Source organism: Phoxinus phoxinus, assembly GCF_949152265.1.
Source record: "Phoxinus phoxinus genome assembly, chromosome: 2".
In the NCBI taxonomy this organism is placed as follows: domain Eukaryota; kingdom Metazoa; phylum Chordata; class Actinopteri; order Cypriniformes; family Leuciscidae; genus Phoxinus; species Phoxinus phoxinus.
The window spans coordinates 34455009-34479702 of NC_136877.1; the positions used below are offsets into that span (position 1 = coordinate 34455009).

At 40.0% G+C, this 24694-nt stretch overlaps 2 protein-coding genes across 5 annotated transcripts; one reads left to right on the plus strand and one right to left on the minus strand.

Moving 5' to 3' along the window:
* The first annotated feature begins 232 nt into the window (after nucleotides 1-232).
* gas2b (growth arrest-specific 2b) lies at nucleotides 233-23958 on the plus strand. Of its 4 annotated transcripts, XM_079605528.1 has the most exons (10): nucleotides 308-525; nucleotides 1008-1098; nucleotides 5018-5168; nucleotides 5875-6037; nucleotides 15822-15931; nucleotides 16029-16170; nucleotides 18934-18997; nucleotides 19092-19458; nucleotides 19556-19663; nucleotides 23547-23958. In XM_079605528.1, exons 4-10 carry the CDS (start codon nucleotides 5893-5895, stop codon nucleotides 23754-23756), a joined length of 1146 nt encoding a protein of 381 aa, XP_079461654.1. In that variant the 5' UTR covers nucleotides 308-525; nucleotides 1008-1098; nucleotides 5018-5168; nucleotides 5875-5892; the 3' UTR covers nucleotides 23757-23958. The 4 variants fall into 4 exon arrangements, with proteins under 4 accessions (XP_079461656.1, XP_079461657.1, XP_079461655.1 ...); XM_079605529.1 differs by lacking the exons at nucleotides 308-525; nucleotides 5018-5168 and adding an exon at nucleotides 251-288; XM_079605530.1 differs by lacking the exons at nucleotides 1008-1098; nucleotides 5018-5168 and having other exon boundaries at nucleotides 233-386.
* On the minus strand, nucleotides 9358-13386 carry LOC306994741 (protein NYNRIN-like). The gene is made up of 2 exons (XM_079605527.1): nucleotides 12225-13386; nucleotides 9358-11950 (listed from the first exon to the last, which is right to left on the minus strand). The coding sequence occupies exons 1-2, from the start codon at nucleotides 12298-12300 to the stop codon at nucleotides 10392-10394; spliced, it is 1635 nt and encodes a 544-aa protein (XP_079461653.1). The 5' UTR covers nucleotides 12301-13386; the 3' UTR covers nucleotides 9358-10391.
* Nucleotides 23959-24694: the final 736 nt, after the last annotated feature.

A 24694-nucleotide genomic window follows, 5' to 3' on the forward strand; every position in this document is an offset into this window, starting at 1 on the left:
GCCTACTCAATTAATTTAAATTAAAATCTACTTTTTTTTTAAGTACAAAAGATACTAATCAATCTACTATCTACTACACGTTTTTTTTTTGCTGTAAAATGTTAATTAGTATTATTGATACTAATTAACATTTTACAGCAAAAAATTGTGTAGTACCGGTAGAGCTTCGTAGCTAGTTACCGCCATCTGCTGGTAACGCAAGTAACTATAGGCAATGAGTGCTCGTGGTTTTGAATAAGCATATTGGTTTTATCAACCGAGAGAGTAGCCTACAGGGAATGTTTGACGGTAAAATAACCTTGCTTTCTGGAATAGCCCACACCCCAGGAGATGGTTGCAGAGTGTGCTATCTGCACGAAATGGAATGGAATTGGAATTTTCTACTGGTAAAAGTTAAAACTAACCCGTTAGTGAACAAACATCAGAGACTTCTAAATTCGAATATAAATCACACGTGGGTAAACAAACAGAGGAAGTTCTCGTCGGACAGAAAGGAGCCCATATGCAAAATCATTCCACTGAAAAGTAACTATAGGCTATTTTTCCACTAAAAATACATCCTGTTTCCTGTAATTCTATAGCCTAAACCACGAAAATTATGTTATTAAAAATTATCGTTTTTTTGTGTGCTTATAATTAAGAACATCAACTGAAGGTGACATGTTTATAAAACTACAGTAGCTACATCCCCAACTAATTCGGATAGACTCGTAGGCTAAATCATTTGTTTTAACCGCATTTAACAAGTTGAAATTTACAAAACCTACGGTTTAGCCTACGATAGCCTATTTGTTGGCGAGACATTTAAGTTTGATGGCACTATGCAAATGAATATAGCCTATTCGTTCTTTTTGTTTTGTCTATGTAAAAAAAAAAAAAACTTTCTGCCCAAAATAATTGTTTTGTGGTGGGAGCTGTGTTTGTGTAACATCTGGCTACACAATTATGAATGATCACAGGCGTGCTGTTAAACACGTCAGTGATACTCCGTGAATTTGCCCTGCCAGTGTGTAAATGCAACTTGACACCGAGACTGTGTATGGAGAGAGTGAAAGTTTTGACAGTGACATTGTTGGCTGATCTGCTGAGGACACAGAGGTAGGCACTGTTTCATGCTTTTTATGTCTTAAGATACACCTATAACGCGATAACATAAAACAGAATTTCCATATGTTATACTAAAATTATACATCCTTTTATTTACATAAGTTAACAAATTAATCGTTTCTTAGCCTATATTTTAAGGCCGGTCTCGAAACTTCACTAGCGGTCATTATTAGTAGTGAAATGTAATGGAGTGCTTTTCTCCGATCTGAGGCCAGATATTTATCGTACAACTCTTTTGGTGATGTCAGATATATACAAATATGTAAATAAATGTACAAAGGAGCTGCTGAAATAGTCTTCATCATGAAGTTAAGTCATGACAAGTCCTACTTGATGTATGATGTAATACAGCAATAGAATATTGTACCCTATGGTTTAAGCACCCCAACAAATTATTGCCATACATTATAGGGCCACATTTTCATCAGTATAACAAATCTTAACTCTGCACTTATAGAAAGTTCATTAAGGCTGTGTATTTTCTTAGAGTGTGTGAAGATGTTTGTTGAAGAGCTTAACCTGGCACAGATCTCTAACTTCTGGTGCCTAATAAGCGTTTCACTATCACAGACAGTAGCTACTGCCCAGTAATCTGGACTTAAACTCGGCAAGAATGGGGAAGGTTAAGACAACATTTGCTTAACTATAGATAGTTCACCCCAAAATCAAATGTAATAATTTATTTGCCCTCATGTCATTCCAAACATGTTTGACTTTCTTTCTTACGTGGAACACAAGAGAAGTTTTGAAGAATGTTTGTGCTGCTCTCTACCATACTACTATTCAAGTGAAAGGTGACCATGGACAAAAATTAAATGAAGTCCATACTGCATTATATTCGAAGTATATCTATATTCTATTCTATACAATCTTCTAAGTGTTGTGTAGTCATATGATAGCTTTTGTGAGGAACAGATTGAAATTTATGCTGTCATTTCTTGAAAGTTTTCCCTTGAAACTTGAAGTTTCTGGTTCTTTACCATGAGGTAAGGTGAGACATATGGGGTAAGACAACATAATTATAAAAGAAATGATTAAAAAAAGAAAAACGTTTAATATTAATCTAATATGTTCTCATATTTTGGTAGATTTTTAGATTTTAACAGTTAACGCACAAAAAAAACTATTAACGTGTCCATCAGATTCACAGAGAGCTATATCCTTCCTAAATATTTGATCACCTAACAAAAATTGTACACCATTTGCTAAACACAGAGGGTGCTCATCTTTCACTCCAAATCATTTTACCCCACATTCCCAATGGCTTGAATGAATTGCAAGTTTCACTTACACTGCTTGTGGTTCTGATCCACTCACTATAAGCAATGTCACTTTTGCTAATGGCGGTTTCTCAAGTTTCATTGAAATGTAGACCTTTGTAGTAGAAAAATATGTTGAGTGTGCTAACATTCTCGCTGATATTGTTCAGCTTTACATGCCATTAAAATAAACACAGAGTCTGTGTTGTTTTCATACATGGATTTACTCCAGAAGTAAATGAGTTGCCGTGGGTGTTGCCCTGTCGTGCTTTGAAGCAGAGATCTTTTCTTTACACTCAAATTCCTTGATAGAACAAGTACTCTACATTTTGCCTGTCAACCCAGTATTAGGTATGATAAATGTCAAGCCCTTTCTCTACAGTAACTCATGGCTGTAATTTAACAGAGGCAAGAGAAGCCAGACTACAGTACCAGGCCAGCAGAAATGTGATTTATTGTGTTGGACGTACCCTGAACCTGACACTTAGATTGGTATGGCAGTTAAAAATCATATTTTGTATCTGTTTTAGCTTGTATTCCCAGACGAGAGCTTTCAGCATTCATTAAGTTATTAACCAGAACATGAGTGGATGACACAATTACAGCCTGTAAAATTAGACCGATTTCTCTGTTTGATGAGGAGCATGCACGGAAAATATCATTGGATGAGTGCAGTTGATCCTCTGTATCTCATGTGTTGCCTTGTGTCAGTGTGTATCAATGAATGTTCACACCTATCTGTGAGCGGTGAACTGGAGCGTAAGCCTGTGTGTGTCGGTGTGTTTTACCGTTACGTGCATCTTGGTGTGTGTGTATGTGTGAACAAGCCTCTTTTTGTCTGTGGGTTTGGATGAAGACCTCTTCCTCTCCTCTTGTCTGAGTATGGTCAGGTTGCAGTGTAAGTGTGAATGTGGCACCTGTGTGCTGTAATCCTGTTGTGTGGGCTTCCCATGCTCCATCGGTCAAAGAGGCTCAGCCTTCATCACTGACACACACAAGGCCCTGGAGTTTAAGCCATCTTCAGTTCTTGCTTTTCTTTAATCATCCATTCTGCCAGTGCATGTCAATTACCTCTGTACATTTCTGCATCGTACGAACAGTATGTAAAAAGAATATGTCCGAATTCACAGCATTCATTAAAAAACAGCAGGCAAAAAGGTACACCGGATGACCTACTTCCGGCGAGATTCTAAAGTGCGCATTCAATGGACACTTTACTATCCCATGAGGTCACTGGAGAGGATTTGTGATTACATCAATACTACAGCTACACACATTCATGCTATATAGAACTTCCTTTTTTAACAGTTGTAAAGTACCTACTCAGACAGTATGCAATGTGGGACGCAGCCAGTGATTCATTTGTGAATTTGACTGATTTGACTGCAGCAGTCGATAACTCACAGTTGGACTCAAAATGAGCCTCCTAATAATTCATATGTCAGATTGAGCTTAAATCTATTTGAGCTCTATCCTATCTGTTTGACAATCTCTCTATTAAATCCTGTGGATGTTAACATAATAACATGTGTTACTCTTTGTCCCTATATGGGACACAAGGCATCAAAGATTTGCTTCCATTTAGCTCGATTATTTGTGGTGAGCTGCCACCACAATTTGCCATGTCATCACTGTGCGTCTCCATGTTGTTTTAGGTCAACCTTGTTTTCTTCTGCCAGGTGGTGTCCTCATCATGGCAGTCAAAGCATCATGGCTTTGACGACGCTTGATCTAAGGGACCACACTTTGAATCTTTGTCCTGTACAGTTCTTCTTTGATGATTTTCATAGGCCAGGTATATATAACATATCCTCCTGAGGCATCCATTGTGAAAGGCGCTGATCTTCATGTCGCCCTCAGTAACTCGCCAGCATTCTGAGCCGTACAGCAGGACTTTGTGGTGGTGCTGTATGGACTAGATTTCCAGACCATCTTTAGTCTGGCGAATGCACCGCTAGCTTTTCCGAGCCTTGCTTGCATGTCTTTTTGTGCTGCATTATCCTTTCTGATGAGGCTTCCTAGGTATGTAAAGTTGTTGACATATTCCAGTGGTTCATTTTTGACAGTGATTGTTGCATTAGGGATGGAATTAATGCATATAACTTTGGCCTTTGATGGGTTGATGTTCAAATATCCACACAAAAAAAAAACAATGTTTCTTTTGTCACTTTCATGCAAATAAGTAATTTATAGTCTCATGATATCTGTAGATTAACTCAACTACAGGATTTGTGTACTCTGTCTACCTGGATGTATCAGCTTGTCAGTCCTGGTCATCTTTGTGTCCTTGTCTCACTAATGTATGTGGTTTCAATGTTTCACCATCCTCTGCTGTGTCACCAAAAACATTGTTACAAAAAAACTTCAAGCTTGAGCACTTCTGGGAGATAGACTTTCTTCTTTGCCTCCGATTTCTCCCTGCTCTCATGAAACCACTCTTAACATACCATCTCATCACCCCTCACTTTATGCTGTGGAGGACAACATCTAATTGTGTCAGAGTTTATGTGTCTTAATGTCCTCTTCCTCACCATCTCACTCAAGAGCTTCAGGTCATCCAGCTTTAATAAAATAAATGGGGGTTGGGGTGGACTTACATTTACCACTATTTCTCTCTGCGCCTGTTTCAATTGCACACATCTGCCCTGCAGGTGTCTACACTCCTTCCTCTGCCTTACAAGACTGTGGCAGTTATGGGAAACGGGGGCATGTTTCTACACGTGAAAGGCCCCTCTGATGAATAGTTGCCTGAATAGGGGGGAAATTACAGGACAGAGCATTCTTCAGTTGCTAAGGATTGAAGTAAGACTTGAACATTAAATCCCCCCCTGAGTGAGAGTGTGTCTGAGCTGGTATTTGTCTGTTTGTGTTTGCCCTTTTCTCCATCCAGTCTAGCATGACAAATCTTAATTCCCTCATTCTAATTCTGGACCTAAAATTGATAAATTGATAAATACCTGGCGGCAGTCAGACATGGAAACAGCTGACTTTGAAACAGTATTACACTGATTCCCATCACTATTTATTATTCCTGTTTGCCTGCTAGCAATGTTATTATTTCCCTTTCATTGCTTCGGTCAGTTTTAAAGAACAGTTGAAATGAGGTAGATGTGCATCATTAGGTACAGTGTAAATCCAGCGGTGGTTGAGGTAAATTCAGACAGTGGCCCATATACAGAAGCATTGAGAGAACAGATGTTCTGCTATAATTCATATGTACAGCACATTTAATAGTCCATTCAGGACCATTCAGCCTGACCATTGCAGCAGAAGGTATGCTAGATTATTTAAAGAGGTGCTGGATTTTTGATCCAATTGATAGTGTATGATTTGTTTTAAATCATACACTACCGTCAGCATTTTTGGGGACTCAGTAAGATTTTTTAAAATTACATAACACATTAATTCACCAAGGATGCATTAATTTGATAAAAAAAAAAAAGTTTTATAGATTTGTTTTGAACATTGAACATTCACTAACTCTTTTCTTTCCTTCTCTATCCTGCAGTCCACTACTTGAGTCAGTATGAATGGTCCCTTAAGTCCCAGGCGGGAACCAGGACCTGACCTCTCCTGTCTGCACTTGTACAACGAGTGGTTGGCATGTAGGCATGAGTCCAGTCTCCTGCCCATGAAAGAAGATCTGGCCATCTGGCTAAACGGGATCCTTGGTAAGAAAATATAAGTATATTCATATTTGCAAAAGAATTAGCGATTGCTGATTTGCGAACTGATAACCTTTAAGAGATAGTTGATCCATACATGAAAATCCTGTCATCATTTCCTCACCCTCATGTCATTTTAAAACTATATGACTTCATTTCTTCTGTGGATCACTAAAAAAAGATATTTTGAAGAGTGCTAACCAAACCGATTTGGTCACCATTGACTTCCAGTGTATGGAGAAAAAACAGTAAGACATTTCTCAAAAATACACTGGCTGGGCTTAATCTTTAGGGCAACATTGAGTCTTTTACAACAACCATAAATTGCTTTTGGCAGTTCAACACATGGAAACTTCTAACTAGATCTCAAGTGTGTCAAGGAAAGTTGTAAAAGTAAAATTATAGCCATCCCTGGTCACCAATAGGCCCACTTGTTTTATTATCATTCACAACTCCAGGAGAAGATGGTACTGTACCTTGTGCTTCCCAAATGCAATTTTCTGTACATGTTTTGCATTTCAGCTTTACTGCAGTGTCAGTAATTTAAGTTAGTTTTTCTAATTTGAGTAAAATCTTCTGACTTTCAAGGTTAACCCTTCTCCCATTCCCATTGCTTGGTGTCAGTTCAAAGGATAAACCCTTATTTACACAGTCGGATAAAACCTTGATTAAATCCTGCACAAGCCAACAGATATGGATTACTCTGTATCTGCCCATCAGATCAGGAATATCATGGTGTTTACAGACAGCCATTTTAAATAGAATTCCTTAAATTCCTCTGCATCTTGGATCAATGGGACATGCCCTGATGGGACCTTAAAAGAGGAATTGCCTTTCTCAGACAGACCAGGATATGAGCGTCTTATACGAGTCCCTGCGTGTCTTGACCTTTGTTGTCAGAACCTCCTAAGACAACTGAGGGCTGAAGAGGCTTGATAAAAACAAAACACAACATGTAAAGAGATAAAAAAAACATACTAAAAACCCTTTAGCCAACAGGCTGGCGGTACTTAACTATAAGTCAAGACACAACAACCTAAAAAATGAGATTAGAAGGGAGACAACATCAGAGTTGTTGTTTTCACCAAAGAAGCTGATGATGGATTTCTCTGATTAACACACACTTCTCTCCCTCAACTCTTCCTGTTCCTGTTGATCTCAGGGCAAGCATTATGGCTCTGTGGTTGACGGACAGCAGGAGATCTCTTTGTTTCCCTACACACTTCTCTCCCACTCTGAGCTAATGATCATCCCCAGTCATTCTGCACATCAGGATTTCTGTTTTTGTTGTGGTTTCTCTCCGCCGTCACTTCCTGTATTCCCCCTCCCCAGGCCCCCCAGGCCGCCCACTCCCCCTTCACCGTGATGGTTGAGCTCCGGTACCACTGCTGTGTCTGAATCTGTATGTACTTAACACCCAGGCCTCAGGAATGTGTCTGCACAGCCGTGAGAATCTCAGAGCAAGTGTACTTAGAGAATTTTTGGGGCGTCTTCGAGTTGCCTAAGGTACTGAAAACTGATAAATAAAAGATGGAGAAGGGGATATGTAAGGAAGGTAAAACAACAACCATAAAACTTGTATTGTACGCCAGTAGCGAACCATGACTATTGAACCTTGGCCCTCTCACCCCTTTCCCTTTTAGGGAAAAAAATAAACTCCGCCTTAAATCAGCCTAGCTGTTATTTACACGGAGACCGTTTTCAAAACCGTGTACTTTGAAACCCGTTTTCAAAAGTTTGTGTTTTCAGGCCTCCAAAACGCTGTTGTCGCATAAAAAGTCTTCCGTTTTTTTGTTGAAAACGGTGTTATGTAAGCGGCCCCTGAAGCTTGACATAAAACAGTGGCAGTGGAAGCAGCGGCCAGAATATAATCAGTCATGTATCCTATTAGAATTCAAATAACCCAAACAGCAAACAATTCCAGCTGCAAAGTTTTAGCTTCTTGATTGATTCTGTTGTTAGGGGGGTAACAGTTATAAGACCCGAGACCAGATATGATGAAAGAAGACCAGGAGTCGTGAGGTTCAATCAAAAAGATAAAAATTTACTAGAGTTGAGCCGGATACTCGGCTGAAACGAGTATCCGGTACGGATAAAGCACTTTTGCCGAGTACAAGTATTACACGAGTAATACGAGTCAATATCTGTGCTCGGATTAAATAAATAAAAATCCTCATTGGGTAGCTGACTGTGTCTGCGTTCTGTGATAGGCTAGTCACAGCGCCCCTCCCCTACACATACAGATTTTAATTGTGTTTCTGTGTCCCGCTCTGCTCACTCACACACAGAACAGCTCTCTCTCTCTCTCTCCCTCAGTCACTCAGGTTCGTGGGTCTTTTCCGTTAACGTTTAGGGTTTCTTCAGCTTCAGGTTTGTTTTTTTTACTTCGGTTTGTAGTACTTACATATTAACCAGTAGAGTTCTGGTAAACGTGGGGTTTGTTCAGACGTGGTGCTTGGTAGAATGCGACTTGCGTCTCTGCCTGTCAGAGATTTTTTTTTTTTTTTTTACTGTCAGCTGGCTTTACAAGTGTCTTACACTTTCTTGCTGTTTTTCATAAAAAAATAAAGTAAGTAGTGGTATAAAACTATATTACAAATTAATTAGCTAGCTACACACACACACTTTTGTTTTAACCGTCTGCTGGCTCTAACCAGTTTTTTGACTTCACGCACTGAGTGTCTGACACTTTCTTGCTGTATTTTATAAAAAAAATAAAGGTAGTTGTGGTATAAATAATATTACAAATTAAGCTAAACACACAAACACAGACATTTCAAGACAACCCGACCCACTTCCTGGTTAGGCCCCGCCCAGTCCGAGTACAGATACAGATACAGATAATTCATATGGTTAACAGATACAGATACAGATACAGATAATGCTGTACTCGCTCATCCCTAAAATTTACTGAAGAATAGTTTGCAGTTTCATCGGTAGAGCGAGCGTCAAAGTCTCACGAGGAGGTCGCAAGCCAACTCTACCTTACACAAAATCATACACCAATTATACCATTTTGCAAGGGCAAGCATCGCATCATCATACATCTGATTGGCTAAGAGAATATAGAACCATAAACAATTTCACACATGTGAGCAGATAAAAGGTGCCTATCGCCATTAGTCAGGATAGCTGTCGCCAATCCTTAGATGTAGGTCAGTTTTGACCTCGCAGGTTATAGGAGAGCGCCAGTACGGCTGAGCGTTGTGTCCCCCGTGCCTATGTAGAAAGTCAAACACACACACACAGAACAACACCAAATAACATCACCAAGGCCAAAGAGTGCTTGAGCTCTGCATTATCAGTAAACCAAAACATAGCTCCTCAGGAAGGAAGGGAGAGAAATGGCATTACTCTCAAGAGAAAAATATAATTTCACAAGCACAAAAGAATATAGAAATGATTATGTGATAATGCATATACTTGATTATTGATTATTATAAAAGTAATGTAAGCATTCAAAAGGATATGGAATGAAATATATATATAACTGACTGAAGAGACAAGGGATTTTGACCAACCCTTCAGTCCCCCGTTTTAGACCTATGTGGGGCCCAATACCGCCACGTCTGGTCTAACAAGTGAGGTCACTACGGAAGGTGGAGTGGTGACAAATGCTTCCCTGGCGGGTCACAAAAGTCTCTTCGCCTCTTTACGGACATGCTGGAAACTAAAAATTCCAGTCCCCATTCCGAGGCTCTCCCACCTTCCACTCACAACAGGGCATCAATGTTGTTCTTTCTCAGTTTATCGCTCAGGCGGTTTGTCAGCTTGATCAGTCTGCTTTCCTCCTCGGCAGGATTCAACTTACTGCAAGCAGACCTGCAAATATATGAGAAGAAGAAACGAACACACATACACACACAAAAACAAAGAAGAGCCAACCCACGCCTCCACTTCTATCCCACCAACCTTTTTGCATAATGAGGGTATTACCGGGATAATTTGGGGAGTGACCAAGCCAAAAGGTCACCGTCTCATTTCCGTCCAAGCGATAGCAGCGATCATTAACGTTCTGATACATGGTTGGAATTAAATTTTAGACCCTCAGTTGAATTTAGGCATGGGTATTGAACCCATGATGGACGGTTATCAATCTCCTCACAATCCCAGTGAGTGGAGAACGCATGAAGTCTACCGGTCCAAATTGAAATCTGAATCCACATCAGGAATGATAAGGCTATTATAATCAAAGCCACAAACGAGAGAGGGAGTACCAATCGAATGATGGCCCGCCTCACTTTCCTAAAGAATTAGCAGCTTATCGTCGGATTCCGCCATCTGTAATGGTAAAACATTGTTACAGAATTTTTACACTATCACACATATAAATGACAGACCTTTACGAGACAGTTCGTTATTATGATGCGGTGATTTGGTTGGAACCTTTATCGAGTGGTTTCACCTGTGACCAATGTCTCCAGACAGTACCCAGAACCCCTCTGTCAAGTAAAACAGATGTATTAGTTGTCAAGAGCACCTGGAAAGGTCCATAAAATTTTGGACCTAGAGGAGAAACAATCTCTCTTTGCAACATTACACTGTCACCTATTTCAGGCAAGGCCGGCATGTCTTTTTGCTCAACATTATCTCTCTCTGCTTGTCGGACACTGACACTAACTCGTGTATCGCGTAAACAGTTATCCAAAGCCTTCAGATAATTTTGCAAAGCATCTTTCAACGGCCCGGACGGTCCCTCATGTTGCAGGGGAGCATCCCAAGGCAGTCGCATGTAACGACCTGTCATTATTTCAAAAGGACTGATCTGAGTAGTTTTGTTAGGGCTGGCTCTCAGACTTAAAAGAATCATTGGAACAGCTGCGTGCCACCCCTTCCCCCACTCCAACAATCTCTTTCTCAATGACGTTTTGAGTGTTCTGTTTGTACGTTCAATGGAGCCGCTAGACTGAGGCCTAAACGGGATGTGGAAGTGTTGCTTCACTCCCATCAATTTCATGACATTTTTCATTACCTTTCCCGTGAAATGTGTACCCTGATCTGAATCAATTTGTAAGCGTAAGCCCCATCTTGGGAAAATTTCATTCAACATTACTTTTGCGGTTGCGTCTGCGGTGCAGTTTCTCAGTGGAAATGCCTCCACCCATCTGGAGAAAAGATCAACAATCATTAGAATGTATGTGAACCCTCCACTAGGGGGCAATGGACCTATGAAATCAATTTGGAGGTGTGTCCACGGACCCTGAGGTCGAGGGGCATGTCCTAAGGGAATTTTCAGCTTTGAGGAAGAATTAACCTTAAGGCATACTAAACATCTCTTACAGAAATCATTGCAAGAAGCCCTCAGCCTTGACCACCACCAGGTTTTTGAAATCATTGCATGTAATTTCTCAGGCCCTGCATGTGCCAACCCATGATACAAGGACATAAGTTCAGTTCGAGCAGAAACAGGGCAAACAAAGCGTCCATTAAATTTCCAAAGTCCTTCAGAATTTTTCTGTGCTCCTAACTTTGTCCACTGTTCTATCTCTTCAGGGTCATCCTCTGCATAAAGTTCAAAAATGTCTCTGGAAGTTTCATTCTCCTGAAGGGAAAGAGTCATCACACTCACACATGATTCAGTCAGTTTTGCAGCCTCTCTGGCAGCAGCGTCTGCAGCGTGGTTCCCTTTGGCTTCCGGGGAGCTGTCAGTAGCGTGCCCGGTGACTTTGATGACTGCTCCTTCTGCGGGAAGATCACAGGCATTCATAAGTTCTTGTACCTGCTGTTGATGTGAGATAGGAAGTCCTGCAGTAGTCAGAAATCCCCTGCGCCTCCATACGGGGCCGAAGCGTGTTCCCTGCTCATGAAAGCTGGAGCCGTCCATGAACAAGTTCATAGCATTAGACAGGGGTTCAGATTGAAGAGGGCTTTGGCTGTCCGCCTCGATCAGTCGGGCACAGTTGTGTGCAGTTCCTTCTTCTGGAAGCAAGGAGGCAGGATTGATAGCAGTTTTCAATGTCAATTTGTATGTCCACATTTTTACTCAAGAGAGTGGTCTCCCATTTGGCTCGTCGTTGATTAGAGATGGAGCCTAAACGGGTATTTGTTAACAGTTTCAAAATCTGGTGTCTGGTGTGCAGTATCACCTTTTGATGTGTCACAATGTCACTGCCCATTCTGCACAGTCACATATCAACAGGCACGGATGTTGCCCTGCCATTGAAACAGAAATAGGAGCAGAATAATATCCTACCATCCCATACGAGTTCCGGCCCAGAACCTTTTGACCCAGAGCAGCGGAGTAAGACCGGGTCCCCACCCATGTCCATAGGTGGAAAGGCCTGCTGGCATCGGCATGTCGTAATGCTGGGGAGGAAGCAAGAGTTTCTTTGATACTCACGAAAGCCTCCTCCATCTCCTCAGTCCAGTCGATCAAATCCGATCCAGGTCTTCCTCCTTTCAGTGCCTCTGTGAGTGGTTTAGAGAGTTTAGTCTATTCAGAAACATACCGGCGGCAGTAATTCAAAAGACCCATCACTTGCCTTAAACCAGTGACAGTGTTTGGCTTTGGAAGTTCAATAATAGCTTTAACTCGTTCGGGGGGGATGCGTCGGCCACGCACCCCCACAATCTGTCCCAGATAAGTCACTCCAGGTAATGCTAGCTGTGCTTTCTTCAAGTTCACTTTGACTCCCCCGTTTTGGAGGGCCTTCAAAACATTCTGAATAGTTTCAGCTCCCTCTCGTGCTTCATTTCTCAAAGGGTATTGTCTTTTGGCTTCATGCAAGGGACCTGGAATGCTCAGAGGCTGAATCTGTGCCAGACCACAATCATATTTGTCTTTTGCCCATACATTTGGGAATTTAGAAATTATAAACTTCAGCGATACTCACAGAATCAGCCACTGCACATCTCTCCTCATGGTGGGGGCCAGTCTGAGATAAGCGAATTGTTTCATTGCAGCCAAGCACTAGCTTATTTTTAGAAAGCAAAACATCAGCTTCAAGGTTTTTCAAAATGTAAACACCAATAATTGTCCCTACAGTGTTTTCTCCTACCCAAAATTCAGTCTAATATACATTTTCAGAGTTAGAAATGGTTAGAGGGACAGAAACAGATTTGTGATACACCTGTTTGCTATTTAGACCTTCTATATACAAAGTTTCAGAAGTGATTTCAAGATCGATTGGTTACAACAGCCACATTCAACAGTCCGCGAGCCTCAGTATAGGGTCCATCATACTGGTTCTCAGTCTGACCGGCTAAAGCTGCCGCCTGAACAGTCTGAGAAGAGATGGTGGGGGCGGAGGGAGCACGAGAGACCGTCTCACATTTCGCAGCTCTCTCAGCCTGATCACACACTGCCTTTAGACCTTCACTCAAACTGCACAGATCAGATCCTATCTCTCGTCCGATAATTTTGTCATCCTATCACGTTGAGCAATCAAGCTGGACCACCCATTAATCATGTTAGGGATTGTTTTTTTTTTTTCTTGTTTTTTTTCAGGAGTTATTGGTATACCACCCATCTTACAAATCCATGAATAGGGCAAACACGGATAAAAATTTGACTTTATCAGCTTCTTTTTTTGTTTGCAGCCAGTCTAACTGCTGTGTGATTTTCCAATCAGAATCAAACCCCTGACTGACCATTTTCTTAATGAGCTGTGCGTATTTCTTTGATTTGAGCTCGTCAGAGCAGAGCTGTTTACAGCGTTCGCTCTCTTCCATTTGGTCAGGACTTTTTCCTTTATCAGTCATTCTTATTGGTCACAGATGAAAAACCACCACAGAAAAAGATTTAGCAGCCACAACAATAAATTTGGCGGAAAAATACGTTTAGCAACAATAGTGAGACTTCTACACAATGAAACTGCAAATTATGTTTCGCTTCCCAAGTCACATAAAACTGGTCTATGCCAATTTGGGTCACACTATATATATATTTATTTGTTTGGGACCGTTCCTGATGCATCCCTGGCAAACAACCCTATATTTTACTATTTTAATTTTATTTTATTGATTTAACTAACATCTTGTTCCCTATCTGCCTGAATCACTAACTTCGGGGATCCCCTATCTGAGATGGAAGAGATTGATCAGGTTTTGCGGTGCCACTGGACCTAATCCAGGGACGCCCTCTGCTGGGGTGGTGTACCACACCCGTATTGCCCCACTGGGCCCCCACAGAGTGCGTTTCACTTTTGCTGTTTTAAACAAAACAGCAACCCTTTATACTCTCGTAGTATAAATAATCTTCACTCGCCTCGTCGGAGTGAAGCTCTCCCGTTCCCCTTCAAAATCTCTTCCAATCAGACAGCCCTAATAATTAATAAAATCTCTTTCTACCTTGTTTGCTGATTTGCCAGAGATGTCACCACAGAATGGTTGCCCGCATCCTCCACCAAACTGTTAGGGGGGTAACAGTTATAAGACCCGAGACCAGATATGATGAAAGAAGACCAGGAGTCGTGAGGTTCAATCAAAAAGATAAAAATTTACTGAAGAATAGTTTGCAGTTTCATCGGTAGAGCGAGCGTCAAAGTCTCACGAGGAGGTCGCAAGCCAACTCTACCTTACACAAAATCATACACCAATTATACCATTTTGCAAGGGCAAGCATCGCATCATCATACATCTGATTGGCTAAGAGAATATAGAACCATAAACAATTTCACACATGTGAGCAGATAAAAGGTGCCTATCGCCATTAGTCAGGATAGCTGTCGCCAATCCTTAGATGTAGGTCAGTTTTGACCTCGCAGGTTATAGGAGAGCGCCAGTACGGCTGAGCGTTGTGTCCCCCGTGCCTATGTAGAAAGTCAAACACACACACACAGAACAACACCAAATAACATCACCAAGGCCAAAGAGTGCTTGAGCTCTGCATTATCAGTTAACCAAAACATAGCTCCTCAGGAAGGAAGGGAGAGAAATGGCATTACTCTCAAGAGAAAAATATAATTTCACAAGCACAAAAGAATATAGAAATGATTATGTGATAATGCATATACTTGATTATTGATTATTATAAAAGTAATGTAAGCATTCAAAAGGATATGGAATGAAATATATATATAACTGACTGAAGAGACAAGGGATTTTGACCAACCCTTCACTGTCATCCAGTTTTATCGCTTATATAATCGCTGGGATCGAAATGGTTTAAATAAAGCTTTGGCTTTCTGCACAAAATTAATCTCTGGTGTAGGTCTTCCTCTGCCACTAACTCCAGCTTTTCTTTAAAAGTTAATCTTGACAACGGCGTGTATGATAAATTACCAACGATCTCCTTCTTATTAATGTTGCTTGCGGTTTCCATAGTGAATAACGATTTTATCAAAGTTTTTTTATTTTTCGATCGAGTTCCTCGCAGCGAGCCAAACGTGTCATAAACTTGACCATAGCAATCCCCACCCATTTAGAGGAAAGATATGATTGGTCATTTTTCCTGTCATTTGAAATCAGTCTGCAATTTCACAGCTGGACCACCAATCACAGAGTTGAAAGCAGGTTTTATTTCCACAAAAAGATTTAGATGTCTATTGTCAAGTTATTAATTCCTAAAATAACATAAGAACAGATTACTTTATATCAAAAAAGTTTGAACTTTTTAACGTTATTTAAAAGTTTGTAAATATTATTTTTACAATAGTTTAGGCCCTCTCCTAGAGGGCCCGACGGTTTCCCTTGTACTAAGTGTCACTATGCATTTTACAGCTACAGTTCATCCACTACAATTTAATCAGTGCTTTTATAACCTCACTCTTTATTACTATAAGCCTATTGATCATTCTTTATCTCTCTCCTAATGTTCATTTGTCTCTCTGTCTGAATGCTTCCTGTACAGGTTTGGATATAACAGTGGATAACTTCATGGACAGACTAGACACTGGTGTCGTCTTGTGTCAGCTTGCTGAAGCACTACAGGAGAAAATGATCATGGCCAACATTGGAAAGGTGCTCATATTATGGGTAGTTTGATCCTAAACTTAATCTGAAGCACATAATAAGCTAACCAGAGTTACAATTCAGTTGGTTTCTGTTGTGTACATAGCCCTTTATTCGGCGCGTGGTTCGCTGGCGGCCTGATGCAGCCTCTGGATCATTCTTTGCTCGGGACAATACAGCTAACTTTCTGTTCTGGTGCCGTAAAATTGGGGTGGAGCCATCACATCTGTTTGAGTCTGAAGATCTTGGTGAGTATTTCAAAGCGATTTCTCTTATCCTATCAAGGATAGTTTTTTTGTTTGGTTGTTTATGTGTAAGATATTAGCTTGTGAATACTCTTTCTTTGTGATTAAAGGTGGGGTAAATCCTTTTTGAAATATGCTATTGGCCAATGTTGACATTTGAAATTTGACAAACACACCGTTCTTCATTACGCCGCCTCCAAAACTCACACTCCAATCCTAACTAACAGCCCTGCTCTGAGTCGGTCTCGAACCCCGATCCCCCTGCAAGCGAGTCGAGTGCACTAAACAATGACGCCAAACGCCGCATTCACTAGCAGTCGTCAGCGCAAATCTGACTAACTGGCCTCCGTTACGCACACAATCCAAGAGTGGATGTCTGTTTACAGAAGCGCAACAGAATAATGCTTCACGAAAAATAAAGCGCAGATGATGAACAAATGACAAGGAAGCACAGTTCTCTCTCTCTGGACAGCGTTTCTAATATTAATGCGGGTCCAAAAGCTCTTGCCCAGACATAACCCTTTATTTTCCAGTGATTTCTTCTGAGCGTTTCTCTTTTGTATTTCTGCAGTCTTTCTTCAGTTCAAATCTCCCTCTTGCTCGTTCCCTTTCCTCCACCGTCATACGCCCCCCTAATGCTGACCGGCTGACACGTTTGTTGTTGTTGTGTCGGACCGACTAAAATCCAAACAGCATATTTAAAAAACTACTGATCCCACCTTTAAGCTGACTAGGTTCTTTGGTTTCAATACAAGTGGCAATGTGCTTGTACGTCTGAGACTATTCACCAACAATCCTGAGAACTATGGACACAATTTCAGCGCAGAAAGATCTGTGATGTCCTTGCCCACTTTTACACTTATGAGATCATTAAAGGGTTTTCACCCAAAAATTTAAATTCTGTCATCATTTACTCACCCTCATGTCGTTCAAAACCTGCAAGACTTGGGCTATAACATTTTATAATATATATATATATATTTTTTTTTAATTAATTTTGGTTGGACTGTCCAGTTAGAACAGGCCTCAATTCCTCTGTCTCTGTGTCTATGCAGGCTGTCGTTCTGTGGGGCTGTGGCCCTAAAGAACTGCTGAATAGCCAAGCGGTATCAATATCTGTGTCACTCTACTGTTCACAGCGTCACACCCTTGGCCCCTGCTGTCCATCACTGTGTGATGAATAATGGAGAGAAAGAGAAGGAAATGGAAATGAAAGGACAGTATGTCAGGGGGAAAAAGGGGAATGAAAAAATAGGGTCAAAGATAGATAGAGAATACAATACAATAATTGTGAAAATGAAAAAGAGTGGACATTGAAAGGTTTTGAGAGGATAGATAAAATAATGCAGCATGAGCTAGTGTTCAATAACTGCTATAAAAGCAACAAAACCCTTTTCTCAGTCTTTTAGCTCTGGTTGTTTTACAGGTCTATAGGTCATATTACATGAAGAGAGGGCTGATAAAAACTTAAAACCTGAGGGACATTTGCAGTGACAGAAGTTGAACCAGTGTGTCGATCTAACTTTGTGTCTGTGCTTTTCAAAGAGTCCCGCTGTTGACTTTTGTATGTGCACATGCCTGTCTGTTTAAATGCATTTCACTGTTTAAAACTTAATGTGCATTTTCCAAATTCAGAAAAATAACCTCAAATTAGTGTATATTGATACCCAATTATTAAAACTGTAAATCTAGCCGACATTTATCATAGTTTTAAAAATGAGGCTATTTTGGATTTAGCTATTGTTACTTTGTTTTCATAAGGATTCACACATTCAAACCTTGTCAGAATGTAAGGGAGACATATTTCTAATTTCGTTCTTGTTGATACAAGTTTCAACACCCTTTTACCACAGAATTAGCATCTAGGTTTTTATGCAACTTTTTCCACTGTACAGCAAAGATAACACTAATGTCACTGCAAACACTGCAACGTTTGTTTTGTGTCTGCATGGCAAAGGCTCAAAAATGGGTTGGGAAGCTCATGCAAACATCTTTTAATGACTTACTTAGTTAGAGGATGAAAATGCTCTGCAGTGTTTAGTATGGCTATTGTCTCATTGAGACATGAGTGACAAAGTATTTATACTCAGTATTTGTGTCTTGTTTTCCAGGAAAAATATCGAAACATCCTTAAAGCAAGATACATTTTCTTGAAGCAAAATGACACGATATAAAGGCTTTTTTTCAGAGAAATCAAACTCAAATTTAGTGAGATGAAGAGAAAATGATTTGCCAATGGTGTAAGAAATAATAATTGATAATAAATGTAGAAATAATACAATTATTTTTAAGACTAATAAAAGTGTTTTTTATTAAAGTTTAAATGGAAAATATATATTTTTGTTTTGTTAAACCTCATTATTATTATTTTTATATTTTATATAATATACTACTCAAATACATTTATCTTGTATCATTTATCTAAGGGTGTATAGATATTTTTTTTTATAAAATATTGAGTAAGATATATTTTTCTTACTCAAAAATTCTAAGTAAACAAAATATTGTTCTCAGTGAGATACAAAACTGAGGCTTATTTCAGTCATCGTCATTCTCTTTGCAGGGATATGATAATGTTATTTGAGAGTGTATAATGTTATTTAGCTGAATAGACGTATCAAATGTCTTTTGATTCGCTTGGAGAATCTTTGTATGTGACTATCAAAGCTCGGTCTTGTCCATTGTTACACCCAGGGTAAAGTATATGCTTGTTTTAAACATGCTGATATCATACGTCTGCATATGATAATGTATGTGTTTCACCAGTTCTTCAGAGGCATCCGAGGGATGTGTGCTTGTGTCTCATGCAACTTGGCAGAATTGCTTCAAGGTGAGCTCCTTTGATCCTTTACAGTCGTTTGCTATCACATCTCATCATCATATTTTCATCTCTCAGTCACAGCTGAATAAACGTTCTCCCTCAGGTATGGCGTTGAGCCTCCTGCGTTGGTCAAGCTTGAGAGAGAGATCGAGAAAGAGGAAGATGAGTCTCTGTCACCATCCATGTTCTTTGCCTCACCTCTGCCGTCTCCCTCCACCCCACCTGTTTTTTTCCCTCCTGATCCAGAGCCAATCTCAACCCCCTCATCCATCTCTCCTCTTTCCCCTCCTCTGTCCCCTCCCCCAGAGTCCATCTTCTCTGACTCAAACAACCAGTCAGAACCTCAGCAAACTTCACCAACTACACCATCACCCATCAGAACACCCGTCAAATCAAAGCCACCCTCTCCGACAAACGGCCTTGCAAAGACTAATGGGAAAAAGAGCGGCGGTAACCTGCTGGATGAGATTGTGAGTACTTTCAGGGTCATATACTGTATGCGGTTTCCCAATCCTGAGACTTCATGCTCATTATCAAAAGCATGTTTTCTTTGTTGTTTTGTTTCAGGTGAGGGAGATATCAGAGGATCCACCATGCAAATGTCCAGTCAAATTCTGCATTGAGAAGCAGCCAAAAGGCCATTATCGTGTCGGAGACAAAGTTCTCTATGTCAGGGTATGTACCATGTACTGCTCTTTCCACCACAGTTGTTACTCGATATTTTATTATTGCAGGTTTTCATTTATTTCAGTGGAAGGTTATGAAGCGATATGAATATTCATGTCTCATTATTTGTTATAAGCATCGACATGTCAACAAGCTTTGCTGTGCTTTCACTGTTTCTTTAGAAGCACAAATATTAGTTTTGAACCTGAAAGAACACAGTACTCAGTCAAGGCAAAGCCTCATGGGAGCTGGTGTTGCCTGGCAACATGAAGAAAAGGTTCACACCTTTGAATAGGGAAAAGGGAGGTTCAGATTAACAAATATCTAGGATCAGGGCTGGAAAGTCGGTTCATATATGCCAGAAAAGAACACAAATATTGCACAAGAAACAATAATAAAATGCTCAGTCAAACTGAAAATACACAGAATTTAGATTATATTAAAACTCAAAATGCCTAAAAGGTCATGTACGGTATTTTTTGAGCCTTTAAAAGAGACAATGCATCTAAACCCTTCAGGGAATAGTTGAATTCTTAACAGAATTGTCACTTTGTTCATTTGGGGTCATTTACAAACTCATTACATGCTTAATTAAACATATTGGAATACACTTACTGTATGTAACACTGTCACATTGATAGCCATCAATACATCAAGCTGTTTGTGAATGTTAATGAGAACTCCCCTTGCTTTAGTCATTTTTAAATTTATCAAGCAATATAAAGTTCTGTCATGAACGCAGGCTAATAGGTCCTTAACTCAGTCTGCTTGCAATCACATCATTCTCTACAGGGCACAGCTGATTGGTTCCTGCTTTATAAGTAGCCAATGAGCTGCTGCTTAACCTTCAAATTCTTGGTCAGCATTAGCATTTGCAGTGCGCTTTCAGAATCCGTCCACCTTCCCCAGCTCCACCTGTATGGATCTGCCACGAGTTATACATGTATTCTACAGTAGCTGTATGTCTTACTTGCTCACAGCAGCGTGTCGTGTATGTATTGGCAGTAGCAAGACCCGTACTTGCTCTGCAGCAGCGTAGCAGATCTATTCCGCCAAGACCAAACATATCATATCCATTGTCATATCCATTACCACCATGCCAAATACTCAGAGAGTTGTCATGACAGATCTTACTTTCTTCTTAGAAACACAAACCAAACATTGAAATCTACTTTATATATCAAGTATAAGTCAAAAACTTGTGTATAGTCTCTCAACTGGAGGGGGAAATTTAAAGAAACAACCAATGATTGACACTCTGGGGTCATTTGAAGCAACAAGAGACAAGTTACTTAGAAGACACTGTTATTAGACTATAGATCTGCACTTTTTTGATTGCAAAAGTTGCCATAAAAGTATAATTAATTTATACGTTGGTTACTGATCGAGTGATTAGTAGCGTGATTGTATTCAGAGACTTAAAGCCTTCGCTCCACCTCTCCCTTTTATGATTTTTCAATCAGACAAATCCTTCAGGGCAACAGTATGTGTGGTAGAGAAAGAAAAGCAGCTGCTTTCTGTCAGAGATCCAATTAGAGAGAGAGGCTTACTGTAGCACTCAAAGAGAAAGAGAAAGAGAAAGGGAGCTTTTAATATCATTTCTCAACCTTCTTTTCAGTGGAAGGGAGTGGGACAAGGTTTTTTTTTTTTGTGACATCCTGGGCTAAAATGAAAGAGAAGGAAGATCCATTAGATCATCACAATGGCCGAGCTGTGTAACGGAAGGAGTGAAGAATCGGTGAATCATTAAGAAATACGATTCGTGCCATGTCTGTCATTACCAGGGATGTTAATGGGTTCATGTATACTTCTCTCTTTAGATCTGACTGGAAAGCATAATGCCATTTAAACACAGACTGTTGAAAACTGTTTACCTTTAGCCTATCTGGCAAAACTCTCCTTTCACGGACACCTCATTTAAATGAACATGGCTAACACATCTTCTCAGCCTTTTTGCACTTTTTGTTCGTTTGTGTATTTTTGCTATATTTTCCTCTAAGTTTATCTTGCTTTGTGATCTGTTCAGTAATTAAGGACATATTCATTATTCATTCTTTTACACAAAAGGTAGATTAAGGGTCAGATATGACTCTCATCCAGGTGCGTCGAGGACAGAGGTAGACAGGTAGCAAAACAGCCCAGGCCCTGGTGGTCTTGTTTTTGTCTCTAGCTTGATGTGCTTTAAAGAGCTTTTCCTACTGTTTGCCATCTCAGCCATTTCTTTAGCTACTATTGGCTACAAGCTGGACTTCACTAATATAAATATGTGTATAATATACAGCCCCTTTTTAAAACACATACTAGCTATTTGAACTCTATCCTGGATGTTTATTCAATCAGGTCCTGTTCAAACAAGGAGATAAAAGCTAAAATCTGCCATCTAGTGGTCAGTGTATTAATAACAGCGCGGTCGCTCTCGTCTCTTTCCCATTCATTTTTCAGTGGATAAAAAAAAAGACTAAAATAAATTTTGCTGTCATTATATATAATAGAGAATGAGATAAGAGTCTAAAGGAGGGTTGTAAATGCGGATAATATGGAACGAGGTTGGAGTTTGACTTTGACCAAACATTACACAAGCTTGAATAGCATGTAAATTATTTGTTATGGAACACATTGTTCGTCCCACTCGATTCAATTTTTGCATCACTGAATTAATGCGTAGGGCCTAACATATACTTTCATTCTGCACTGTCGTCGACTGTTTTTATTTACGCACAGGTCAGAAGCGCTAAGGTTTGACTGACGCGGGGTTTCCTTAAACAGACTCCCCCTCCTCCCTCACGGCTTTCTGTTTGTTTGTTAATTCTGGCTCGCCCTCACGTACCTCTTCTGTCAACCCTGACATTTTAATCTGCTTGGGAACAGCTGAGACTGATCAAACCGCATGGTAATTAGAATTACCCTGCTTGGCAAACGTGCGCGCTCGTGAATAGGCTATATCCCTCTATTAGGATGCATCAAGCTAAAAGGGTTTGGAGGGGTGGGAGGTGCAAAACATATAAATCTGGTTGTATTACCAACAGCTTAACAGCTTTGTAATGAGAGGGTCAAGACTGATAAGGTGGAGGGGAGGAGGAAATAGATGACTGTCGTGCCTCAAGGGACAGAGACACATTTCTCAGGAGACATGACCCTTACTTTCAATGCATTTCTATTTCGTGTGTCTTGTTCATGCTCGGGAGCGGTTGCCGTGGCAGCGAGTCAGCTTCACGCCATGCACGCGCCGTAGGTGTATGTCGGAAATGCTCGTGTGTGTGTGGATGTTTCCTGCGATGGTGCTCAGCTGGTGCCGTGAGAGGTGGTGTTTCATTAGGCTTAATGAGATTTAAACTGCACAGCCTGCCTCTCTCTCTCTCTCTCTCTCTCACACACACACACACACACACACACACACACACACACACACACACACACACACACACACACACACACACACACACACACTTTCATCGGATCTGTTGCATATTAGATGTAGACTTTGAATATTTTATGAAGGAGGAGTGGGTATTATGGAGATCATTTTAAAGAAACACACACACACACACACACACACACACACAGCAGAAATGGCAGATGGTTTACAAGTTCTTCTTGACTTTCGTCTAAAGGGGTTGATATAAACAGATTTTTTTATGAAGATCACATTAAATGCCATTAATGTGTAGATTTTGTTTAATCCCCCCCCCCCCCCCCATTTTCAATCTTAAAGTAAAATTAAAAAAATATTAATTATTACATATTTTATCATTTCCATAACTCTATTGGACATTGTAAGATAAGAGTTTTAAGAGATTTTTTCACAAAATGTACAGGGCTAAAAATGCCAATAGTTGAAGAAACATCAGTGAAATTGTTTTATTGAACAAATCATGTTTTCTCACTTTTACAGATGTTGAATGATAAACATGCCATGGTGCGTGTTGGTGGTGGATGGGAGACCTTTGGTACTTACTTATTAAAGCATGACCCGTGCAGGATGACCATGATCGCCCGGCCTGGAACCAAAACCTGCAAGCCTAGCGGCAGGTCCCCAGTCAAGAGAGAGCTGTCCCGGGACAGTTATATGGTCGTGGGTACTCACTCTCGCTTTAAGAAGTGATGTGTCCTCTGTTAAATCAACAGCAGGCTGATTTAGTTTTTCTAGGAGGGAAGCAGCCCAGGTGGCTTGATCTTTTCATTTTGTAATTCATCTTTTTTTTTAGGGCAGTGGTCCTCAGCCTTTTGGGTCATCATGACTCACAAATGTGTCACAGGTATGTTCTGATAGAATCCAGACAGCTTATCAACTTATTCAGTTGCTTATTGATCAATCTACAGTTAATGATTATATTAATGAATTTCTGAGTTTTTGGAACATTCTGTTTGCTTACACAATTTTGGTATTGGGCTTGGGTCACCATTTGAAGTCCTATGTAAAACCTGGCATGATGCAAAAGAATATTGACCTTTGTGGTCTTATATGTGACCTTGGGCCATAAAACCAGTCATAAGTCGCACGTGTATATTTGTGGCAATAGGCAACAATACATTGAATTATCGATTTTTCGATAATGTCAAAAATCATTTTTATGTCAAAAATCATTAGGATATTAAGTAAAGATCATGTTCCATGAAGATATTTAGTTAATTTCCTACCATAAATATATACAAATTTATTTTTTTGTGAGTGGATGCTGTAAAAGTGCAAACATAAATGGACAACTTTAAAGGCGATTTTCTCAATATTATTATTTTTTTGGCCCCCTCAGATTCCAGATTTCCACATAGTAGTATCTCAGCCAAATATTGTCCTATCCTAACAAACCATTCATCAGTGGAAAGTGTATTTATAATGTATAAATCTCAATTTTAAAAAATTGACCCTTGTGACTGGTTTTGTGAGTATACATCTTATAAACATCTGTTCCTTTTGTTCACAGATATTAAGAATTTCTAAGACTTTTTTTTTCTTTAAATATTAAAAGCATAAAGGGCAGAATCTTTAATATTAAATCATTAACTGGGAAGCCAATTTACTTTATTTTTAATTTTATTGTA

Coding starts and splice junctions, on each gene's coding strand:
- gas2b (XM_079605530.1), top strand. CDS start 5,893: ATGAATGGTCCCTTAAGTCCCAGGCGGGAACCAGGACCTGACCTCTCC. Junction 15,932..16,028: donor TCATGGCCAACATTGGAAAG/GTGCTCATATTA, acceptor TTGTGTACATAG/CCCTTTATTCGGCGCGTGGT. Junction 19,459..19,555: donor GTAACCTGCTGGATGAGATT/GTGAGTACTTTC, acceptor GTTTTGTTTCAG/GTGAGGGAGATATCAGAGGA.
- LOC306994741 (XM_079605527.1), bottom strand. CDS start 12,300: ATGGACATGGGTGGGGACCCGGTCTTACTCCGCTGCTCTGGGTCAAAA. Junction 11,951..12,224: donor GCCGGAACTCGTATGGGATG/GTAGGATATTAT, acceptor CCTTGCTTCCAG/AAGAAGGAACTGCACACAAC.